The sequence below is a fragment of the Platichthys flesus genome, chromosome 16, assembly GCF_949316205.1.
Source record: "Platichthys flesus chromosome 16, fPlaFle2.1, whole genome shotgun sequence".
Taxonomy (NCBI): Eukaryota; Metazoa; Chordata; class Actinopteri; order Pleuronectiformes; family Pleuronectidae; genus Platichthys; species Platichthys flesus.
Genome location: NC_084960.1, coordinates 17,959,871 through 17,980,945, shown reverse-complemented (window position 1 = coordinate 17,980,945; position 21,075 = coordinate 17,959,871). Strand labels below are relative to the sequence as shown.

The window sequence follows — 21,075 nt, the reverse complement described above, 5'->3', positions numbered from 1 at the left end:
ACATAACATTTGCCAACAGAAGCAGCTCACACAGAGGCTTAGTAACTAAGAGGAACAAAAAAACATTGCTAAAATGCTACAGATTAGTCAGCACAAAAGCTAACTGGATTGGGTTGTTTTGGTTGGATTTCCTGTAAACAGAGTACATTATGTTAGCTTTAGCAGTTAGTTGTATGTTCGCATAGAAAGCCAGCTTGTCTTTACAAAATTACGCATTACAGGAAAGAAGATACAAATTTGAAATGAGCCAATCATGACTTGTTGAGAGAAATAATTTCACTGTAATTTTAGTCAGTTGTGCTTCTGTGGTTTGGTGCCATTGTCACTGGGCTTTATACAGCTTTACACTAGTTTGAGCTTTAGTAGCAATGGATATTGTATACATGACCCTTCAGATAAATTGTGGGGCATGGTTCATCCAAATCTTTATGTCTATTAGCATCCTCTGATTTCTTATATCCATGACTTTATACGGCTTTCGGTTTTGCTGCAGTGAATAAGAGAGTTACAACGGTTCAAGTGACTTCCTATAGTGCATTTCTTGGAAACGCGTTTTCAATTGGTCTGTGATGCTTGAATGTTTGATCTACTTTCTTGGAATATTCCATGCAAGGAGTTTAACTGTGAAACCATATGCTTGGGTTGCTTGGCAGTTTCCAATTACTATGAACAGTGAGGCTCCCACAATTTATGGGTGGGGCTAAAGCCTTAACCTGTTTAATGCCCACTCCCAATCACTGACCCCGGGCCGACACTGACCTTGTATGGCAGGACGACAGCAGAGCCTCCGCTAATGCCCACAATAGGCACAGCTGTCTGAGTGGAGATGAAGTCCAAGATCTGTGCCACAGCCTCAGAGCCCACATTGTCTTCAAACACCACGCCATGCACACGGTTGGTGGAGAGGGTGTCACAGATGCGGGTGAGCAGCGCCCGAGGGTTGGTGTTATTGACCAGCACAGTGATGGGGTTCACCTCCAGAGGCAGGTCCATGAAATTTTCCCGGCTTAGCCGCCCCTTAATCTCTGACTGGTAGGCCGAGCCGCTGAACACCACCGCCACGTTCACGGAGGGCGTTGGAATCCCAAACGGCCGGCCTGAACAGCAGGGGATAGTGCAGAACAGCAACAGCAGCAGCGGTGGTGGCCACCACGGGGAGTCGCTCAAACAGCCTAGACGAAAGCCCATCTCAGTCACCTACTGCCTGGAAGAGGGGTCAGAGTGGAGGGCGGGGTCGGGAGAAGGGTGAAGGGATTGACATGTTACATACACAGGACAAATCATTGTCTTTTTCAGATATGTTGTGATAATACTCAGTAATCCCAGCTGGCCAGCCAACAAAGTGCCTTTTGTTTAGAGCTGGCTTATTTTGATTAATGACCTTTTAGCTTCATCTCAGTGTGCTGGTATGCCTGCCATAACTAAGACAGTGTAAGAGCCCATTAACGGGTCCCAGAGAAGTATTTTTAGAGTGTGTCAGCGTGCAGCATGAGGCTATGGCCAGGCTGTTGCGTCTTAGGATGGCAGCTGCCACCATGCTGCTGTGGTATTCTGTGGTCCAATCCAACAGATGGTGTCCAGTGTTTAATGCAACAAATGGAGAAGAAGAGGATTAATAATTATTCTCTCGTGACATTACTTCTGAAGCTGTTGCTTAATTTTTCAGCAGTGCAACCATTCAAACTTAATCTGCATGCATGGTTTCGTCTGCGCTGATTAATTCCCATCCATTGTCTGATTATTTTGGTTTGTATCTATTCTCGTTTTGAAACTGACAGTTTAATTATTCTGACAGAAAATGTCTATATTTGCAAAGGAATAGAAATCTCCATGTTGGCCTTTGAACGAATCCGAGCTTTTTGTGCAACATTGCATCACTCTTTCACCGGATTGCAACCGCTAACTCTCAAACTATTTTAAGTTCTCCAAAGAAGCTGATTGCTTTGCTTCATTCCTGAAGTTAATGGAGGAGAAATAGCATGGCAGAGCTTTGCGATGTCCAACCCTGTAGCATTTAATATTTACATGGTAGCTAGACAGTGGTTTATGTTGTGCTGTCAGACAGACTTAGGCTCTTTGTCAAATCTGTCACAGTCGTGTTTTGTGCCCCTTAGGGAGTGCTGCACACTGGTCCCCTGTCACAGAGATCTGATCCACCATGTGATGGAATCCCAGTGGGGTGAATATATTGTAATCCCTTAGTAATCCCTGCATGGCGTCATGGCCTACGGCTTTATTGTAGTGTATAAACTTATCAAGAGATTTGCCTGTACAAGGTTTGTCGTTACTGTGTGACGGCGCAGGACTCTCTCTATTTTATTTCCTGTGTTGGACTGAGCTCGCGCTCCACCGCTTAGAAAACATAAGCAGAACAGGCTGGCAGAGAGACAACAGGCTGTAGAGGAGCAGAAACACTCAGAATACATCCCTAGAATATTTATCATTTAATTGTTTTCCATGTCACACACTGAAATACAAATAAAAGACATCAGGCATTCATCGAAAGCTGTGCACGCTATGTCCTACATGTGATTCTCCAGGTAGGTGCTGCCTCATAAATCATTTTATAAGTTGATTGCTCACCACCGTGAGAGGGAATGTGCTACGTTCTCTTCAATGACATTAGCCATGTTTCAGCTGCGACAGCAGTGGAATGGTTTAGGGTTAATATCTTTCACAGGGAGTAGTGTACGTGGTCAAAATGCTTAAAAGCTCTGACCTTGTGTTATGTGTTAAATAAAGGCGGGGAATCCAGTGAGGAAGATACATGGAGGACGAATCAGAGGGTGGTGGATATTGAATTAAACCAAACAGGGAATGAGTCATCAATAACTTTGTGACAAGGCTTTGCATCGTCAGCATGCCTCCTAATAAATTAAGGCAGGAACACAACAGAGACCTACTTTTGCTAAAAGTAGCTTTTAGTTTGAACTTTAGATTCTGGAAAAAGAAAAACCTCTGTGTCTGTAAACTACACTGGTTCACAAAAGACAGAAACTTTTCATCCTCCAAAAACATTCCTGTGTCTACAAGAGCTAGTGGGGTCAGTTTGATTTTAGGGATCTTTTTTAGATTTTGGAAAAGGGACCCTATTATTAGGTAAAGAATGATCATAACACAGTATATTTGTCTCTGAAACCTGGTTGTAGCAGGTATGTGCAGCATGCTGAGCCCTGATTAAGAGACAGGTTTCTGTTTGTGTCATGATGCTTCAGCATGAGTCATATCGAACCTTGCGGCCCAGTGAATGGAATCAATACTCACAAATGATATGTACAGTAAACCTGCTGGTACAACTCATTTACCATGAAATCCTTACAAATCTCCATTTCTATGTCATAACATTTAAGTAACCTGCATATTCTGTACATACTGTTGATTCAGTTCTTTGTTCATTACAGATTAAAGCTTTTCAGAAATATTAATAATTTGGTTATCTGCAACAAAGATAAAGTCACTCTGAACTTTGTCTTCTGCCTTTTCGTTGCATTTTGTACGTAAGAGGGACAGTGCGGTATGATAATATATATAGTTATATCGCTCTTACCCCTAACCCTTTATTTGGTTATGTTGCTAAATACCTTTTTTATTCCAATAATATACTGGTTTGTAAACATTGGTAAAAAAAAAGCTGACTCTCTTCCAATTGCCCTCATTGTATTCAATGACGTATCTTAACATAAAACTAAAGAAAATCTGTAGCACGTCCTGATTAAGTGCTCCCTTTGCAGGCATGTTTAACTTGATGGGGCACTGTGCAGTGCTGACCTAACGTGACCCATGCTGGTCTTAACACAATGCATGCTGGTTAGAATATTTTTTCGACTTCATCCAACGCTGCAAAACATCAACAGGTCATGTGACCTTTTCACATTGCAGGAGTGAGCCGGCTGCAGTCAGACCAAGCAGTTGTTCTCCTTTAGCTACTTCTTCTTGGGGTCACCTCCGTGATATAATTTCTCTGCTTTGATTGGCCGAAGGCCTGAGTTACACATATGGCCTGTCTTATGTTTTATTTAAAGTTCAGTTGAATTCAGATGTGTTTTCTGCTCAGTGAATCCATACATGTAAGAAGTTAAAAACCAAAACCTAGTTTTGTACCTGAAAAATGTCCAAAACAGAAAACAATATCAACCTGTTCCCTCGGAATGAAAACTATTTATATATTAGCCTAAAGGTTGTTATGTATACATATATGATTGTGTGTAGATTTAATAATCACTTCATATATAACTACTGGCTATGTAGATGTGTTGGTTTCTCTTTGTCTCTGTTATGGTATTTCATGTTTGCCTTTGTGTTGCTTATGAGGTTATAAAAAAGAAAAGACTCCTCACTATTTATCTCCAATTACAATATGATGAATTTTCCATCTCCTTCTGACTTGGTTACTTTACAGTACAGTTTTAATTTCAGCTAAAAAGAAGTTATGACGTCTGTGTCTTTTTCAATCGACCACTTCAGCTGTCAGCACATCAAGTCGGCGGATCAAGTCAGTTACATGCAGTCAGACCAAGTCCAAAACAAACGCACCTACTGACTTTGGGCCTTTTACTTGGCAGAACTTCAAAACATTTTATACTTTTGTGAGAACCAGCTTTTTGTTCCCTAATGTAAATCACAAGTATTTAGTCTTGCAAGTTAATTTGCAGCTATATTGCACCTTTGTTTGTGATATGCAACATTTTGTTTGGCTCTAAATTTTGAATAAAGTACAACTAAAAGATAAATGGTAAATGGATGGTTTTGTATTTATTTAGCGCTTTTCTAGTCTTGATGACCACTCAAAGTGCTTTACACTACAGTTTCACATTCACCCAATCACACACACATTCACACAGTGCATCTATCCAAGCACTTTGTTATTCTATGGGGGCCATTCAGGGTTCAGCATCTTGCCCAAGGACACTTCGGCATGCAGATTGTTCAGACTGGGGATTGAACCGCCGACCTTCAGGTTTGAGGACGACCACTCTACCCCTCAGCCACAAAAGATGGTGTGTAGATGGCAGGAAGTCTACAACGTGTGGGAGATCAGTCATTGTATTGTGACTGTCTGAAGTAGAGCAGAAGCAGTTAATTATTTTATTAGCTGATGGACAAAAAAATAATCGTGCATCTACTTTACATGTCGATTAATAGTTTCAGTCATTTTTCAAACAAACAGAAACTTGTTTTCTGTCATGATGCATTAAATCTTATGAGCTGAGATTTTTTAGAAAAACACTATGGACTGTGATGTGTATTTTTGATACCACTTCTTGACATTTAATGTGCTAAACAGTTAATGAAGAAAATGATAAGAAGATTATTCAATAATTGTTATAATAATAAATACACAGATAGTGAACAGTCCTATCTCCATATGTCTATTTATTTTTGTTATTAAAAGAGAACACAGGAAAGTGATGTGATTGGAGAAATTGCTTCAAATTACATCAGACCAAACACTTTCCTATTAATTGTTGTGTTAAAGTGAAATTAATCGAATGAGAGATTAGAGTTTGTATTACTTCCATTACCAGAGCAGCAGCAATGAAAGTGTTTATATTCCTTTATACTAAGTGTTGTTTGACTAACATTTAAGATGTGCTTATCCCCCTCTAGTGGGTGACACACGGTGGAAGCAGTTTCTTTACAGAATAAGCAGTGTGCAGCATTCAACATCACTGCTGTGTTGTTTTTTTTTTATTATCACAGTATCACATTATTTATTTTTCTGGTGGTTTATTCCGTGGAAGCTCCCTGCCGCTGACATCTGGACAGTTTGGTAAACCGAACAGGTAATAATGCAAATATCCACATCTGCATGTTCAGCCTGTACGTATGGTTCCAGCTCCAAATTGAAAACTGTCGATAAGGTGAATAGAATTTCCCTTCCTGCTCAGTATGTATGGCCTTTGCAGAATCAGTGATGAGAATATGAACACATTTTACTACACACTTGGCACAGATCATATATATGCATTGTAATCTCATGCATTGTTTTTTATTTCAATTCATTTTTGTTTCATTCTGCATGTTTGCATGTTTGCACCTCTCCAAACACATTCTAACCTCACACCTTCTTTGTATTTATACAACCTTTTTCCATATTTCTTATTCAATCCCTTTCTCCTGCTGTGTCCTGATAACAATTGCATTTACAACAGTCCAATTTTCAACATAATGTATATTCAGGTCTCATCTCATTGCCTCCTGTAAACTCAAGGTCTCCAGCTCTTCTTTTTCTGATAGTGACTGTATGAGTTATGAAGCCACATAAAAATAAAAAAAGTCATCTATGGATGAGTTGAAGCTGAGGTGTCAGCTTCTGTAACTGATTTCTGATCTGGCTTATTAATGTGAGGCCGCAGCGATAAATACATCTGGCTGAGAAGTTAGGTCTCATCGGCGCTGTGTTTAATGACGGCCTTTATATTCCGGACACGACGCCTCTGCTGCAGCTGTTTAACAACGTGCACCTGTCCCGTCCTCTGCTCAATGATCAATACGCACAGCCACGGAGCTGCAGCCAGCTGCATCTGTGGCTCACATGCTGATAAACTCATCCTCTTCTGTGTCATTATCAGTAAACCTTCTGACCAATCAAACGCTCCACGGCATCTCAGTTTCCGATGTCCCAGCCTCAGAACACCCAATCAGCCGTTTATGGATCTATGACCTTTATTGACCTCTACAGTGCAGGAATTTACTGATATGACTTCCTCTCATCCCGATGCGCTTTTCCCCACCCGCAATGCTCTGTTATTACAAAAAAAAAATGAGATCATATTCAACTACATAAATGAATGAAGCAGCTAATTGAGAGAAAACTCCACTGAGGATATCACTCTGTATCATATTTTTTAAATTTTCTGATAATGGTGCTAAACGGTACCAAAAACATTTATGCTAAAGCAGCATAAACACAACACAACACAAACAAATTCCTGAAATATCTACTGAATAACTAGACTTTGGAAGCACAACCAGCTCTTTGACCTCTTTACAAGAGTCAAGGTTCTTTTACCACCGCATAAACACAACTGTCACGTCCAGCGGTGCTTCCACCTGTATGAATATGATTAACTAAGCTCTGATTAAAAAAACACAGCCAAGCTGATCTCTTTAAATCCACAGCCATTAAACTAATCTGTAGATTAATCAGAGTCATGAGTACGGTGAGAGCAAAAAGATGTGACAAGCTAAAAAAAAACAAATGTGTGTCTACACATACCGACAGCTTGACATAGTTGGCATGTGCAGGGTGGTTATAGGTTCAGTGTCGTATTTAAAGTATTTTGTGGTTTCCCTGCGAGTTTTAGTTCACATTTAGTTCACATTGAGACTAAATATAAGTATCTCAATGTTTAATAATTGATGTTTCTGCAACACAATGAATGCCTGCTTATCAAAGGTTTGAAATAGGAGCATTTAGATGGTGAGTTACATTCACCTAACAGTGTTTATTCAAAGCAGACAATCGCACAAAAGCTTTTTAGCAGCTGCGTGACGTAATCTTACTGCAGATGCTGTGTTAAAATAAAAAATACACTGCATTTGTACGAATATAAATGTCTTCCACCACTTGCTTGCCTTAGTGCCCTTGGGCAAGAGTTGCACTGTATGAATGTGTGAACGGGTGAATGGCATTAACTATCTATAGGCTCCACCCATTCTTTATTTTCATCCATCACACTTCTTAGCCAATCACCTGTAAGCTGTCACTGTTTTCAATGTTGGTTCAGTATAAGAAAAACGAGTGACCTCCACCCTGGACACAGGGCCATCTCCCTTCAACTGTCCAATCTGAAGCCTTCAGGAGACGTCCCAATTTGTCCTCCATTGCTCATCATCATCACCAGTGTCTCTGCTTCGGAAAAAGTCTCATTCATTTGTGGCCCTTCTCTTTTCACGAAAGTATTTGCTGCATGTTTTGCAGATGAACTCTGTTTCTTCAGGCTCTTCCTTGTGATACATAAATCAGGCCTCCATCTTCTGTTACTGTACGCCAAATCTATACCTCTGTAAAAAGTGTGTCACATTTCTTATAGGCCACTACAGAGCCTGAATAAAGCAACAAACATCCTGTTAGCTCTGTGACAAACACATCAAGAAAATAACTTTATATTCATGATGCAGCATCTGGCACAGCTCCATACGGGCTGGCTCTGAGTGATGGATATGGAGCTAATAAACAGGGCTAGAAGACTTCTTAATCACGATAGTTCAACGAACATTAGACTGTATTATTATTGGATGAGGCCCAGAGGAGAAAAGGGCCAAAACAGGCTTGGTCTTACCAATACCAATTATCAATATCCAAACCAATACTATGGGTTTTAAGATATTTTTGGCACATTTGTGACGGTAGGTTTGGCAGCGTTAATTGGTCGTGTCAAAATAATTTCTCTCAATTCAGCATTGACATCAGAAAAAAACCTGAATGGAACTCAGAAGAGCACATACCTTCATCAAGACCCTAAGTATCCAATCCAGTCACCTTATTGCACATACTGATAGATATGAGTCCCCTAAACATACCTGATTTGTTTCATCAAAATTCATGAAATATCCTTGGTGAAATCAGTGGTATTGTAGAAAAAAAAAAGAAAAAACACATTGTCTTACATTGTTAAAGAAAGTGATACAATTATTCCTGGATCCGACCCTTTGTCAGAATCCATGTCAAAATTGAATGAGTTCTCTCTTGGCCCATGTCTAATCTTTCTACCAAGTTTTGTTGAAATCCTTTCAGTTGTTTTTGTGCAATCATATTTACATAAAAGATAAAAAAATATATAAGAAACAAACAAATTGACATGGGTAAAACATATTCTCCTTGGCTTTGGTAGAAATCAAAGTGAGTGTTTTGGGATCCATTGATGGAGTCCATTTGTAATGCTACTACTAAGTGAAGCTTCTAAACATTCACCTCAAGGTACAACTTGGCACCTGCTGCAAAGGAGGTTATGGTTTCACGTGTGTTTGTTAGTGAACAGGATTACACAAAACTGATTTTCATTACATGTCATTACAGCAGGGCATGAGTCAAGGAAGATCTCATTAAATGTTGGAGCTGATCCAGATCAGGGGGCAGATCTATTATTTTTTACACTTTCTTTAACATTGGTAAATAGGAAGTTTTTCAAGAAATGCCTTGAAATTTCAGAGACTTGATAAAAAAAAAATCTTTATTGGACTAATATTTATGATTGTGTGCAATTTGGTGCAGATCCAAATAAAAATCTGGGGACTGCTGAGCTTTGGCAGAGTTATATGCTCTGCCGAGTGACATTCTAGTTATTTGTTTGTTTGACCTTTAGCAGGATTACACAAAAACTACTGGATGGATTACCATGAAACTTACCATGAAGGATGAGGAATGATATTAATTTTTTGTGCAGATCAAGAGGGGCGGATTTCGTTCTCTTTTCCATTGTGAGGTTCTCAAAATTTAAAGCAGAGATGAAAAAAGTCGGGCATGCTTTGTGTTTGCTGCCCTTTACGGAGAGGCAAAATTTGATGCGGCTTGGGAAAAACAAATGTCTTTCAACTACATCATAATAACGGATAATTTGGAGTGCAATTCAAAGAGTTTACATTTCTGTGACGATTGTTTATGTATCAGATCTGAAGTGTCCTGCTAGTTACAACCTGGACAAAACCCAGTGATTAAGGAAATACTGGAGAAAAATCTGACAGGGGGACATCACTATATTTAATGTATGATCACAATCTGTCTCCTCAGTCCATTAAACAGCTACAGGCTTTATGATTTTAATACCTCTACAAGTGACCGTCAGAAAAACGTGTCTTAAACCTTTATCTGTAAATAGCAGTCACATTCAGCTGCATGTTGGCATCTTGTTTTAAACAACTGAGACATTTAGACACTGAGTCCAAAGCTGAATTTAGCAAATCTCCCTGCAGGGACAGCAGCAGAGTGCACAAACAACTCTCGCAGTCACGCCATTAAGTTTGCAAATATCAAATCAAACATTAATGCTCTCTGTGTTTGCTCACAATCCCACAATCTCACAATTTGTGTTAATTCCGGTCATGATCTAGAAATAACTCTAGTTTTCATCCTGTGGTTTGAAGATGTGACGTCTATATTTATAAACAGTAATTTGCTGGTACAACAATAACAAAATATTTCACTGGTATAATTTGATGGAATATAAACAATTTAAATTAATATAAACATAAATGCACACATTATCTCTATGGGTTGTTCTTTAAAGTAAAACCATTCACATTTGGTCAACATAAATGCGAATGCCAATATGCACCTGATAAATCCATTGTGCTGTAATTTATAATACAGTAAGGCATTTACGCTGAATTCTATTGCAAAATCTCACAGCAGAATATAATTGTGTTTTTTATTTTTCAGTGGAAACAAAGTGTGTGTCAGACATTCGTTTAATTTTCCTTCCATTGCTGTTTTCTCTGAAGGTCACATCTCAGGACTTGTAACCCCTGCTGTGACTGACCCGTGAGCAGCTTGGCTGAGTGGGCCCGTTGCCCACCTCTAAACATGTCTGCAGATTTACTGCTCCATTCTTTATGATGTCGTTTTCTGCATCATGGCCTTGTGATAAATGGCACTCTCGTGCTGTCATATGAAAAAGTATAAAACCAAGTCAGTGTCCTGCAGCTGTTTCCAGCCCATAGTGAAATCATATCGGAGGTGTCAGGGTTCAAACACCTGTGATTTATCTGCTGCTGCTGACCCCTGGAGACAGAGGCACGTCAAACTTATTCACTCAGTGATATTAGTTTCTGTCACACGCCTCCTTGCATTCACTTACCAATGGCACTCAAGACATATTAAAGACATGTATGCTTCTATATTAACTAGACATGACAAGTGATCGATATGCCACAGGATAAACAAATGTCCAAGTGAAATCCCTATAAATCTGACAGGATCTTTACTGTGGTGTGTGACTAAGAGCGGAGGCTCCTGAAATGTCTTGTAAATGTTCAGATGAAGCAGGAACCAATCGCGGAGTGTTGAGGCTCTGGCTTGTGTCGCCGTCCATTAAATGATTTAAATATTCAGGAGGGAAGTGGAGCTGAACAGAGCAGTTGGATTTTCTGACTCTATAGTATCAGATGGGTCGCGATCAGCAAGTTTTAAATGCCACAGCAGATGGAAAGCTGTGTAGTTGTGTTTTATTGCGGTTCTGTCTTTGAATTCTCACAGAGTGCTGTAGCTCCCTCCCCAGCAGATATGGTCTAACCTTGCTCACGTCTCACAGTTTGAGTCTCCACATGAGAACATGAGATGAAGTGTGGGTAGTTTGATAAAGGCAGTGGATGGATCAATTCAGTTCAAACAAGATCATCCTTTACTCCAAAATACCAAAAAATTGATTTTCTTCTCTCTCCAACGACACAGAACCATGTGCTGGCTGTTCATGGCACAGAAGTTTGATATACATCTCTCCTCTTTGCTTTATCACATTAATTCCAAGTGTGACACTCAATCAGACGCCGTTTGCGCACCATGCAGCGAGATTGAACAGATTGTATGTGCAAGTGTTTGGAGGGTAATAATCTTTTGGAGGCTGCAGATTACAATGCTGCTGTGAATGTAATCCATTTTGCAGTAACACATGGATGGATGTTTACCTGGGGCTTAGGGCCCTTGACACTGTTCATTGATATTAATATTCCTACTTCGACCCTGACGCCTGACCTGTAAATCGGGTGTGGCAGGTTACACGGAGGGTGGTGGGATCGCCCTTCGTCAGCCTTTGGCGGCCCCTGCGTCCAGCCTCATGTGTGTCTGTATTTGGAGCAGGGATCAGTGTAAGACCGTGGTTAAGCTGAAACCGTGGCTTTCCCGTGCAGAACCAGACCCCCACCCACCCTTTCTCCACCCCTGCCGCTGGTCCAGCTGTCACCAGCCTGCTCTCACAGTTGACTTGGTGGCTGCCTACACATACTGCTGACCTCTGACATACACACACACATGTACACATGCTCTAATCCACATATGAGTATACCACTTTGGTTTTAATCTATGTGCGTATCTCTGCTGTCTTGTGGCTCTTAACTGCACTGAGGATATTTCCGCTCTGGGATGTGTAAAATAAACAAAACTAAAATAAGTTTAAAGGGACAGTTCTCCCAAATCATATACACAATAAAAGCTAATTTTCTCTCCTGTTCTCAGTGGCGTCTGCATGATGCAGATATGTGCTGATGTTTTCAAATACCAGTAAACGGTACTGGTACCTTTGAAACAGATTCCATTATAAAACATAATGGCGCAGGAACAGTGTCTTTCTTGCAGATCAAGATAATCCAAAGAACCCGGCAACAGTTTGTGTTGCTGCCCACAAATATGTCAAATTTGTTTGTTTGCACTATAAAAATGCTGTAATTTTAAAAAAAATATCCTTGATTGTTCCATTAATACGCGTTTGCACTAAAACTGGTTTCTTTCCAGGCCCCATCCCTCCCCCATCTTTGATGTAAATTTAGTTTTTTCAAAATCCTGCTAACACATAGCTCTGCCAAGGCCCAACACTCTTCTTATGAAACCACATATACATTCGCTGTGTCTGTTTGTATTTAGATGTTCACCAAATTTAATTTATGCACGATATCAGTCACCTAAATTAATTTGAGGAATCCACAAACAATGTATAACACGCCCTGTCTTTCAATTCCAAATAAAGGAAAATAATCCTGGATCCGCACAAAAAAACTAAATTTCATGGTTATCCTGTTTACAAACAAACAAACAAACAAATAAACAAACCCAGAAAAAAAAGGGGTACTATCCCACAATGTGTGCTGTTATGTTTATGACGGCATCAACTTTTCAGTAATCTCCGCACCATAAGCGATATCCACTATTTTCTGACCACAAGGGGGCAGAAAAAAACATAAAATGACTTTGACTTCTCGCTAATGTGTAAGGTTAATATGGCAGCTGCCGACTTTCCCATTCAGAAACATTATCACCCAATTCGAGTTCCATTCATGTTCACCGGCTGAGAGCTCATGAGTGAAATATCAGGCTCTTTAGCTGCTAAATGCTCTGCTTCGTTCACCAGCCAGTGTCTAACTGTCGGCCGCTCTCTGCTACATAAAGGGAGCTGCAGCCAAAATGCTCTGCAGAGCCGCTATGGTAATAATTCTGTGTGAGTGACCCATTTCACATCCCAGGGTCATTTCGTTTGATGATTTGCTTGAGGAGTGTTGATTGATTCAGCTTGGAGCAGGAACACGTATCTGGATGAGGGTCATTTATATAAAGAAGACACACAAAGAAAGAGAAGGAGAGGTTTGTTTTGTAAAACACAAAACCGATTTGATTGGCTGGTTGACCAACAAAGGCTCATGGTTTGCCAGCCCAGTTCGTCTAATGGCAGTTACAACATGTAGAACTGCTCAATAGGAAACAATCAGAGCATGACATAAACAACTGGCTTTTATAGTTTGCTCTGCAGATGACAGATTGATTTTTTTCTCTATGTAATAAATAATTGTCTCCAGCAAAATTAAAGTGATTCTTCATCCTCTGAGAAGTATGTTTATGCAACTTGTAAGAACCTGATGCTGAAAGTGTGAGTGTTTCCCTCGATCTGTTGAGCAGTTTGGTTTGCTGGTTTGGTGACAACAGAGCAACAAGAGCTACGGATAAGGGAGCAAGGAGACGGAACCAGAAGAAAACCACGTCACGATCACAGGCTCACTCTGCCACCAGAGCCACCATGACGCAGCGTGTCACCTTCTGTTAGACTGTAGTGCACAGTATCCGGCCTGATTCCTTAGAATTCATCTCGCAAAGTCGAACTGCTCCTTCTGTTAGGATGCTGACAGGAGTCTTGGCGCCCCTCCCACGTTGCAGGCTTCGGCTCTAAGGTTATCATTGTCATCATCCTTCATGGAATCGCTCCCCGCTGTGTCACCGCTCAGGGCTAATTGTGAGAGATTAAGTGTCACACATGTGGCTGTGAATAGAACCCAATTAGACTAATCAATTTCCTGTATTACGAATTGCATATGCAACCCACCGGCACCACACATGCACAAGCAATAAGGTTGGTATCTGTATCCGCAAGAGGCAGAAGAATGACAAGGAATGAGAGAAGATGCCTCCCCCCCAGCCTACGGTGTGTCTGTTTTCCCTCTCAACAGGGACATGACGTTAGATGAGGCGCAAGCGGCGCTGCGCCATGAATATAAATGGCCCTGGAGTCTCTGCTGTGCCCGTGAGCCCAGCCATAAACTCCAGGAGAGAGAGGCAACGCAGCCGCCACACTTCCTCTGCCCCGACTTTAGGATCTCATCAGTTAGCCTGCGTAGTACGAGAGCAGCCCTCAGGGACCTCTGCTCCTGTTGTATCCCAACATGGATCCGTGCTTGACCCTTTAAAAGTGGTCTGACAGGTCTCTATAAATTTGGCGGGAAATGGATCATGTGGAGATGCAGCATTGCCTGATTCAGATTGGAATTTACTACTCCTCCTCTCTCATGACCTTGGATAGATTGCTCCGATATCTTGAAGCCTCCGTCCCTCCCCTGCAGTAAATGTTTAACTGCCTCGGATGCCTGTCACTGGTTGTCAGTCATCACACAATACATTTGAAATTGTTGTCTATAATACATGCATTGCCCTGTTTTTTTTTAATTGTTTTGGTCAGTTCTCCCATTTCTTGTTTCCCTCCATCTCCATCCACCTGTGTGTCCTGCGTCATGTCATGCCTCATCCTCCGGGAGACGGTGAAGATGGCGTGAGGTCTGACGTCTTTAACATTTGATTAAGCAGATCGGCGCTAAGTGTTCGCGGAAGAGCTGGACAGCTGACAAAGCAGCCGCTAACCCTGGGATACAAACCCAGAGGTCGTTTCAGTTTGCCTGCAGGCTGCAAACGCACATACACACACACACACACACACACACACACACACACACACACACACACACGCTAGGCATCTGCAGACTCACATGCTACTACAGAGCATGTTTCCTTAGACAGTCTAACTATTTTACCCATAAAATTGTTTAATAAAAGTAAAATACATCACTTCCTGTGACAAAAAGAAGCATAACAAACAGTAACAATCATGTTATTGTTCAAATATAGTTATAAAAGTATGAAAGTATAACATATACTTATAAAAGCATACGCCTAGTTATGTAAAGGAATATCAAGAAAAATTAAGTGTATGATGCAATTAACCGACCCTAAGTGCATCTTACCCCTCAACAAGGATACATCAGATTGATGCAGTTTGTTTAACAGAAAAAGGAAATTGAAGGTCACTGTGTTTGTGTTACGTGTTGACTAAGTCACTGAACTAAAACCATGACTAAGAGAGTGCAAACACTGCATCAGTTTGTTATCATACACAGGTATGATGACAAACTGATGCAGTGTTTGCACTCTCTTAGTCGTCACAGGAGTTTGTGTGTTTGTGTGTCTGTGTCTGGGTGGTTGTTGACTAGGCCTTGATAATCACATTTTCCTCAGCTTCACCAGATTGACAGTTGTTAGTCTGTCAAATGTCTGTATAGATTTAGTTTCTTATTGAATTTTTCCTATTTTTTTGTGAAACAGCAACAGGAAGTAGTAACCTAATGAGGGTTGGCAGCACATACTTGTCACTCTGAATTCTGTCCTGAAATTAGATGAGATGCATTTTTCAGCACTTCTTATTAAGGAGTAATTTAAATATTTTGTCGATTGAACAAATGTCTGACACAGCATGATTAAAGATCAACAGATCAGCGGGTTCTGAATATTCTGTAGATTCACTGTTTGGTTTGACTTGTGAGCAAAAAACGAGAAGTGGTTGTAAGTAGGGCAGGAGTGATGGAGTGATGAAGACGAGCGGTGCCTCCCACTGCATGAGCCTGATGTCTGGATGTGATGACAGAGCTGATCGGAGCAGTCCAGTGCCTGTTATAAGGTTTGGAAGTATCCAATAAGAAGACTAGTAATCCTATAAGATAAACTGTTACTGATACACGTATTAAACAGGTCAGATGGAAATGCAGCTTAACACTGTCGATGGATTAGTCGTGAAGATTGGACTTTGGAAAACCTTGTGACCGTAAAATACATGAAATTTGAAAGTAAATCATCACATGACATGCCACTTCTTTTTAGCAAGTAGCATTATTAGCCTAAGAAAACAGTAAAAGATAGTATTTCCATTTTGCACTGTTTTGGTTGTTGAGTTGGGATATGTTTGCAAAGTCCGCACTTGATTTGACTTGCAGCCATACTGAAGACTAGTCTATAACTGTGTAAATTGGTTTGAAGCCACCTCAGAGTAAAAGTTCAATAAATATTAAATAAGATGCACGAGCAGTTAAGAGTTTGCGTTTCAGTGTAACAGCACTTTTGAACGTGAGGACATTTTGTCCTGTCCTCACCTTTTTTCTGTGTATTATATCAGTTGTGGGTCCTCACATGTATAAACCTACAATACTGTATGTACCTTTCCTTCTAAAGTTAGTTTAAAACCATCCTTTTGAGGACCTTTGAACCTCTTGACATTTTCACATTGAAAAGATGTGACATTGTTAGAATGTTTTGATGTTGTGAAAGCAATGTGATGTTATAAGGTTTTGAATGTGCTACGACATTTTATTGTTGTTAGGACTCTTTGATGTTGTAAGTAAATTGTGAAGATGTGAAGACATTTTTATGCTGAGAAGAGACTTTGACATTGTGACATCTTTACATTTTGAGGTTGTGAGGACATTTTGAAGCTTTGAGGATGATTTGACATTGTTAAAATATTGTGACATTGTGAAGAACATTTGATATGGTGAGGACATTCTAAAGTTATTTGTGCATTTAGAAAACATTTGAACTTTGTGGAGAAATTCTGACATTGTGGGGACATTTTGATGTGAGGAGCATATTTTGGCAATGTGAGGATGTTCTGAAGTTGTTAGGAGACTTTGGTCAGTCCTTAGAACTTCAAAGGGCTGTTAGAAGAAATTGTTAGAAATAGTTCTAGATTAGAATAAGGATTAGGATTAGGGTAGGGGTATCGTTAAGGTGGGGGGCTAGGGAATGCATTATATCAAGGAGGGACCTCAGAACTATGGAAAGACAGGATTGTGTGTGTGTGTGTGTGTGATGACAGTGGGGAGGGGATGGGATTAGTTGAGCATCTGGTTAAAACAAAACAAATCTGCTTAATCACTGAATGTATCAGCTGTGTTATTGATCAAGCTCCTCCCTCACCCCGAGTAACAGATTCCTTCATCATGTTGGAGTGACGATTGGTTTGTGTGTGTGTATGTGTATGTGTGTGTGTGTGTGTGTGTGTGTGTGTGTGTGTGTGTGTGTGTGTGTGTGTGTGTGTGTGTGTGAGAGAAAGAGAGAGATTGCATCAGTTCTCCTGGTCACATGCTGCCTTGTCACATGCATGCACGTGCACACACTTATAGGCGTTCACATCCACTCTGCTACATCCAATTACTGAAACTAGGATATGGTTGACATAACATAATGAAGAGCCATTTTTCACCTGCCTAACTGGGACCACACTGTCTCATCCTGCGCTCCTATTCATTCCCCAGTGAAGCCACTGGAAGAAAGGCATGTTTAACCTGCATATGGTTAAACCTCTACCTGTGGTGGAAGAAGATCACAATCCTAAAAAAGGGATGGGGGAGGGGTCCTGACTAAACTGTCCAGGGTCCTTAGATTATTGATGGGGGACAGAAGTGGAAAAGACAACAAACACAAACTGATGTTGTTTTTATAGATTTTGAACCAGATTTTTCTTCTGATTTGCCTGAAGCCTCTACAATATGATTACCTTTATGTATTTAACTTTTGAATAACAATTGTGAATTGACAAGGGGCAGTACGTAGATTTGTTTATTCTCATTTATTCTAGGAGCAAGTTGATGTAAAACAATCCAGTATTTCACCAAAGTATTAATTATCGGGAAAAGATGTTTTACCCAGCTCAGATTCATCTTTTCATGCACAGGGTAAATTATCATCTAGGTTGGGAACAACCGGGTCAAATTGAATGGGTCACTGACCCTTCAATGGTGTATAGACAACCGATAATATTTATGTTTGTTTTGCTTTTTATTTGGGTGAACTGACTCTTTAATATGAATCAGGGGTAGACTGACATTTTAAAGAGTTTTATTTGTAAAACAAATCAGACCTCATTGATATCGGTCCCCATCGATCATTCTGCTTATTTATTTACAATTAATGTTTTCTATAATTAGAGTAAAAATAATTATTATTATTTATTTTTTCATAGCACCTTTTAAAGGGACCCAAGGGCACTTTGAATTAATCAAATATTGGACAATGACCACCGAGGTAGGAAAGGGATGTTGGGACATCCCGGTGGATTCCTCTCCTCGCTGCATCATTGTCGCTTCTCTTTCAAGCCAATCAAACGTACAGCCCTTCCCCTGGTGTGTGACCTCTCTGTTATTAAAGCAGTTTCCACACTCCGACACTCGATAAGCAACAGCCCATACACATTATTACTTTTAGTAGCTTCTGATTTTCATTATAATAGTGTGGCACTTGGTACAAACACATATTTTTTCCCGTTGCCCTTGTTTTTTTTTTGTGTGCACTGTGTATGATTGATTTCCAGGGTTAATTCCTAAGGTCCTACATCATTTGGGTAGCCACTAATATGAGCAGTTTATGATGGCACTTTCTTTGACTTACAACATCTTTATTGTCTCACATTGAATCTGGCTTCCAATTTATCAATTCAAGTCTCATTATCATGCCTCAAAAAACGAAAGAGAAAGCATAAAACCTCTTCTCTATTCATTGCGCTAAAGTGCTGGAACGCATCCTTCAGTAATCTCAGGAAACTCTCATTCTCTCACATCCTCAAAAGTCACTCTTCAGTGGCAGTTCAATTCCCCCCTGCAGCCACAGCAGCAGCAGCCGCAACAGCAGCAGAAGCAGCATCAGCAGCAGCAGGATCATCCCAGGTCTGATGGGCAGCAGGTATCAAAGCCCCTCTCTAACTGTTTACAATGTCGCATCGATCTGCTCAGCTTAACACCCCCACCCTAGAGGAAGCTCGGCGAGTTAAAGCAACAGTTACAGACACCGCGCTCACCTACGACAGCCACAAAAGCCAAACACAGCGTGCTGCCTGCTGCCGCTGCTCGAGCATCCTGTCGAGTCCTGCTTCTGATCCCATCCTCTGCGCTCTGATAATTCCTCTGCTGTCAGGGCTGGACGAGGAAGAGGAGGACGAAGGGGGGATGCTACTCAAAAATACAATAACACCTCCAAACCAAGTAGTCTCCAAAGAAGCAGAAACATTTCAGCCTCGATCACACTCATCCCTCAAAGTGAAAAAAAGAACATTTCAGAGCTGTGAGCCGACAGGTGAATGATGTGATGAATGAGGTGATGACACATGGAAGTGCAGCACTAAGTGGTAGACGAGGGGGATTCGTTACCTGTGATGGCAATCCACATCCAGCCCGGGCTCAGCACCACTCATCCCGTGTCTACAGCTTCAACTGTCCTGTTCCTCTTTTTCTTTTTTCTCCCCCCTTCTTTCCTTTCTCTCCCCTTTGGCCCTCTTCTTCTCTTCCCTCTCCCTTCTCCGTGCTCTCCCTCCTCCTTTCCTCTTCCTCTCCCCGCACTTGTTTGAGTCTATTTCAGTAGCAGCAACAGAGGAGCCCGCTGCGACGGTGGCATGCTTTCCAGCACTTTGGCAGAAGGTCACATTATCACTCGCTGGTAAAAAGGCTGAGGAGGGGGAGGTGGAGAAGAGGAGCAGGGAGAGGAGGAGGAGGAGAGTTGACGGACTGATGGAGGGGGATCGAAGCGAGGTGCCGGAGGAGAAGAATTAGGTAAAGGAGCAAGGTAACAAAATTAGAAATCGTTCCTCTTGTTCTCTTGGCTGAATGTTCCAGGTTAGAGTTAAAAGTTTAGACATCTACCTGAGTAGAGGATTTTCAGGTGAGATGTCCCAGAATGCTTTGAGTGGAAATCTGTGAGCGTGCATATTTGTCTGTAAAGCAAGTGCCTTTTTAAGGATTTTCAGCAGCTGCCCACCTCAGGGGAAAATTATAATTCCTGTCTTGGCCGGAGAATTAGATTTCGGGAAAGCTCCAAAAGCCGCCAGAAACTTACACCACGCTCTAGATATCAGCACAAAACAAATCCTCAACGTCCAACTCCTCAGTCTTGTCCCCTTTCACTGCCCAGTTCATGAAGACGCAGACGTGCTCCATCTTTTCCCCGAGACACCTGTCCACACTGTGACTCCCCATCTATCACAGATCCTGCAGGGTGACCCTTAAGCCTTCATTTCCCAGCCTCCATTCTTGCTCCTCTTCTGGTGTGAGCAGCACTCTCACGGCTACTCCATCAAACTCACACCCGGAAGAAATGATCCAGACGCCCGGGCTTTCAGGGGCCTGCGACAGATGGTCAGAGCGAGGGGACAGATGTGAGGCAGCCGCTGGAGTTTGAAAATACCTTCCTAAAAGAAAGGGGATCCGCCCCCTCCCCACTCCCTGGAAACACACCTTGTCTTTCCGTCTTTAGTGAACTGCTCTAGTCCCATTTGTCTTTTCTCTGTCTTCTCCTACCTGGGCCCCTCCATCCCTCATCAGCAGAGCTTTCACTCTGTCTCCGCTGGCCGGCTGTAATCCTGACTCCTACACTCTGTGTCACAGGAAGGGCTTGTGAGCTCTAATCATTATGTAGTAAGGATTTATTCTCTCATTCTCCCTCCCCTCCTCTCCGCCGTCCTCCCTCCGCCCCTCCCAGTTTATTTCCCTCCCTCCGCCGTTTCGAGAGCCGGCCGTCCTACAACTCTCAACGTACACAGCCTCTTTTGTAGCCATCACCGTGTAACACATCACTGCTCCTCACTCCTCCCTGAGACCGCTTTGTTTGTCAGCTCATCCTTGTTTCTTCTGTTACGCTTCGTCTCTTGTCTGTCCTGCTGCAGCTCGCCTCAACAGGTTTGTCCTTGAAATGTTCTCTGGGACAAACGGGGTCAGTGCTCACCATTTTATCTCTGTCTCTTCTATAACGCATCTGTGTGTATAAAGTTTGTCCATGAGGGTCTACGGGTG

The 21,075-nt window shown here is 41.5% G+C and overlaps 1 protein-coding gene across 1 annotated transcript in view; it reads right to left on the bottom strand.

Annotated features, from left to right (window-relative positions):
- Positions 1-20,603, bottom strand: part of grin2ca (glutamate receptor, ionotropic, N-methyl D-aspartate 2Ca) — a 66,509-nt gene extending 45,906 nt beyond the window's left edge. Inside the window, exons 1-2 of the mRNA XM_062407149.1 lie at positions 19,441-20,603; positions 760-1,204 (exon numbers count right to left, since the gene is read on the bottom strand). Of these exons, the coding sequence (XP_062263133.1) occupies positions 760-1,188 (429 nt within the window). The 5' untranslated portion in view covers positions 1,189-1,204; positions 19,441-20,603. The remainder of the gene's footprint in view (positions 1-759; positions 1,205-19,440) is intronic.
- Positions 20,604-21,075: the final 472 nt, after the last annotated feature.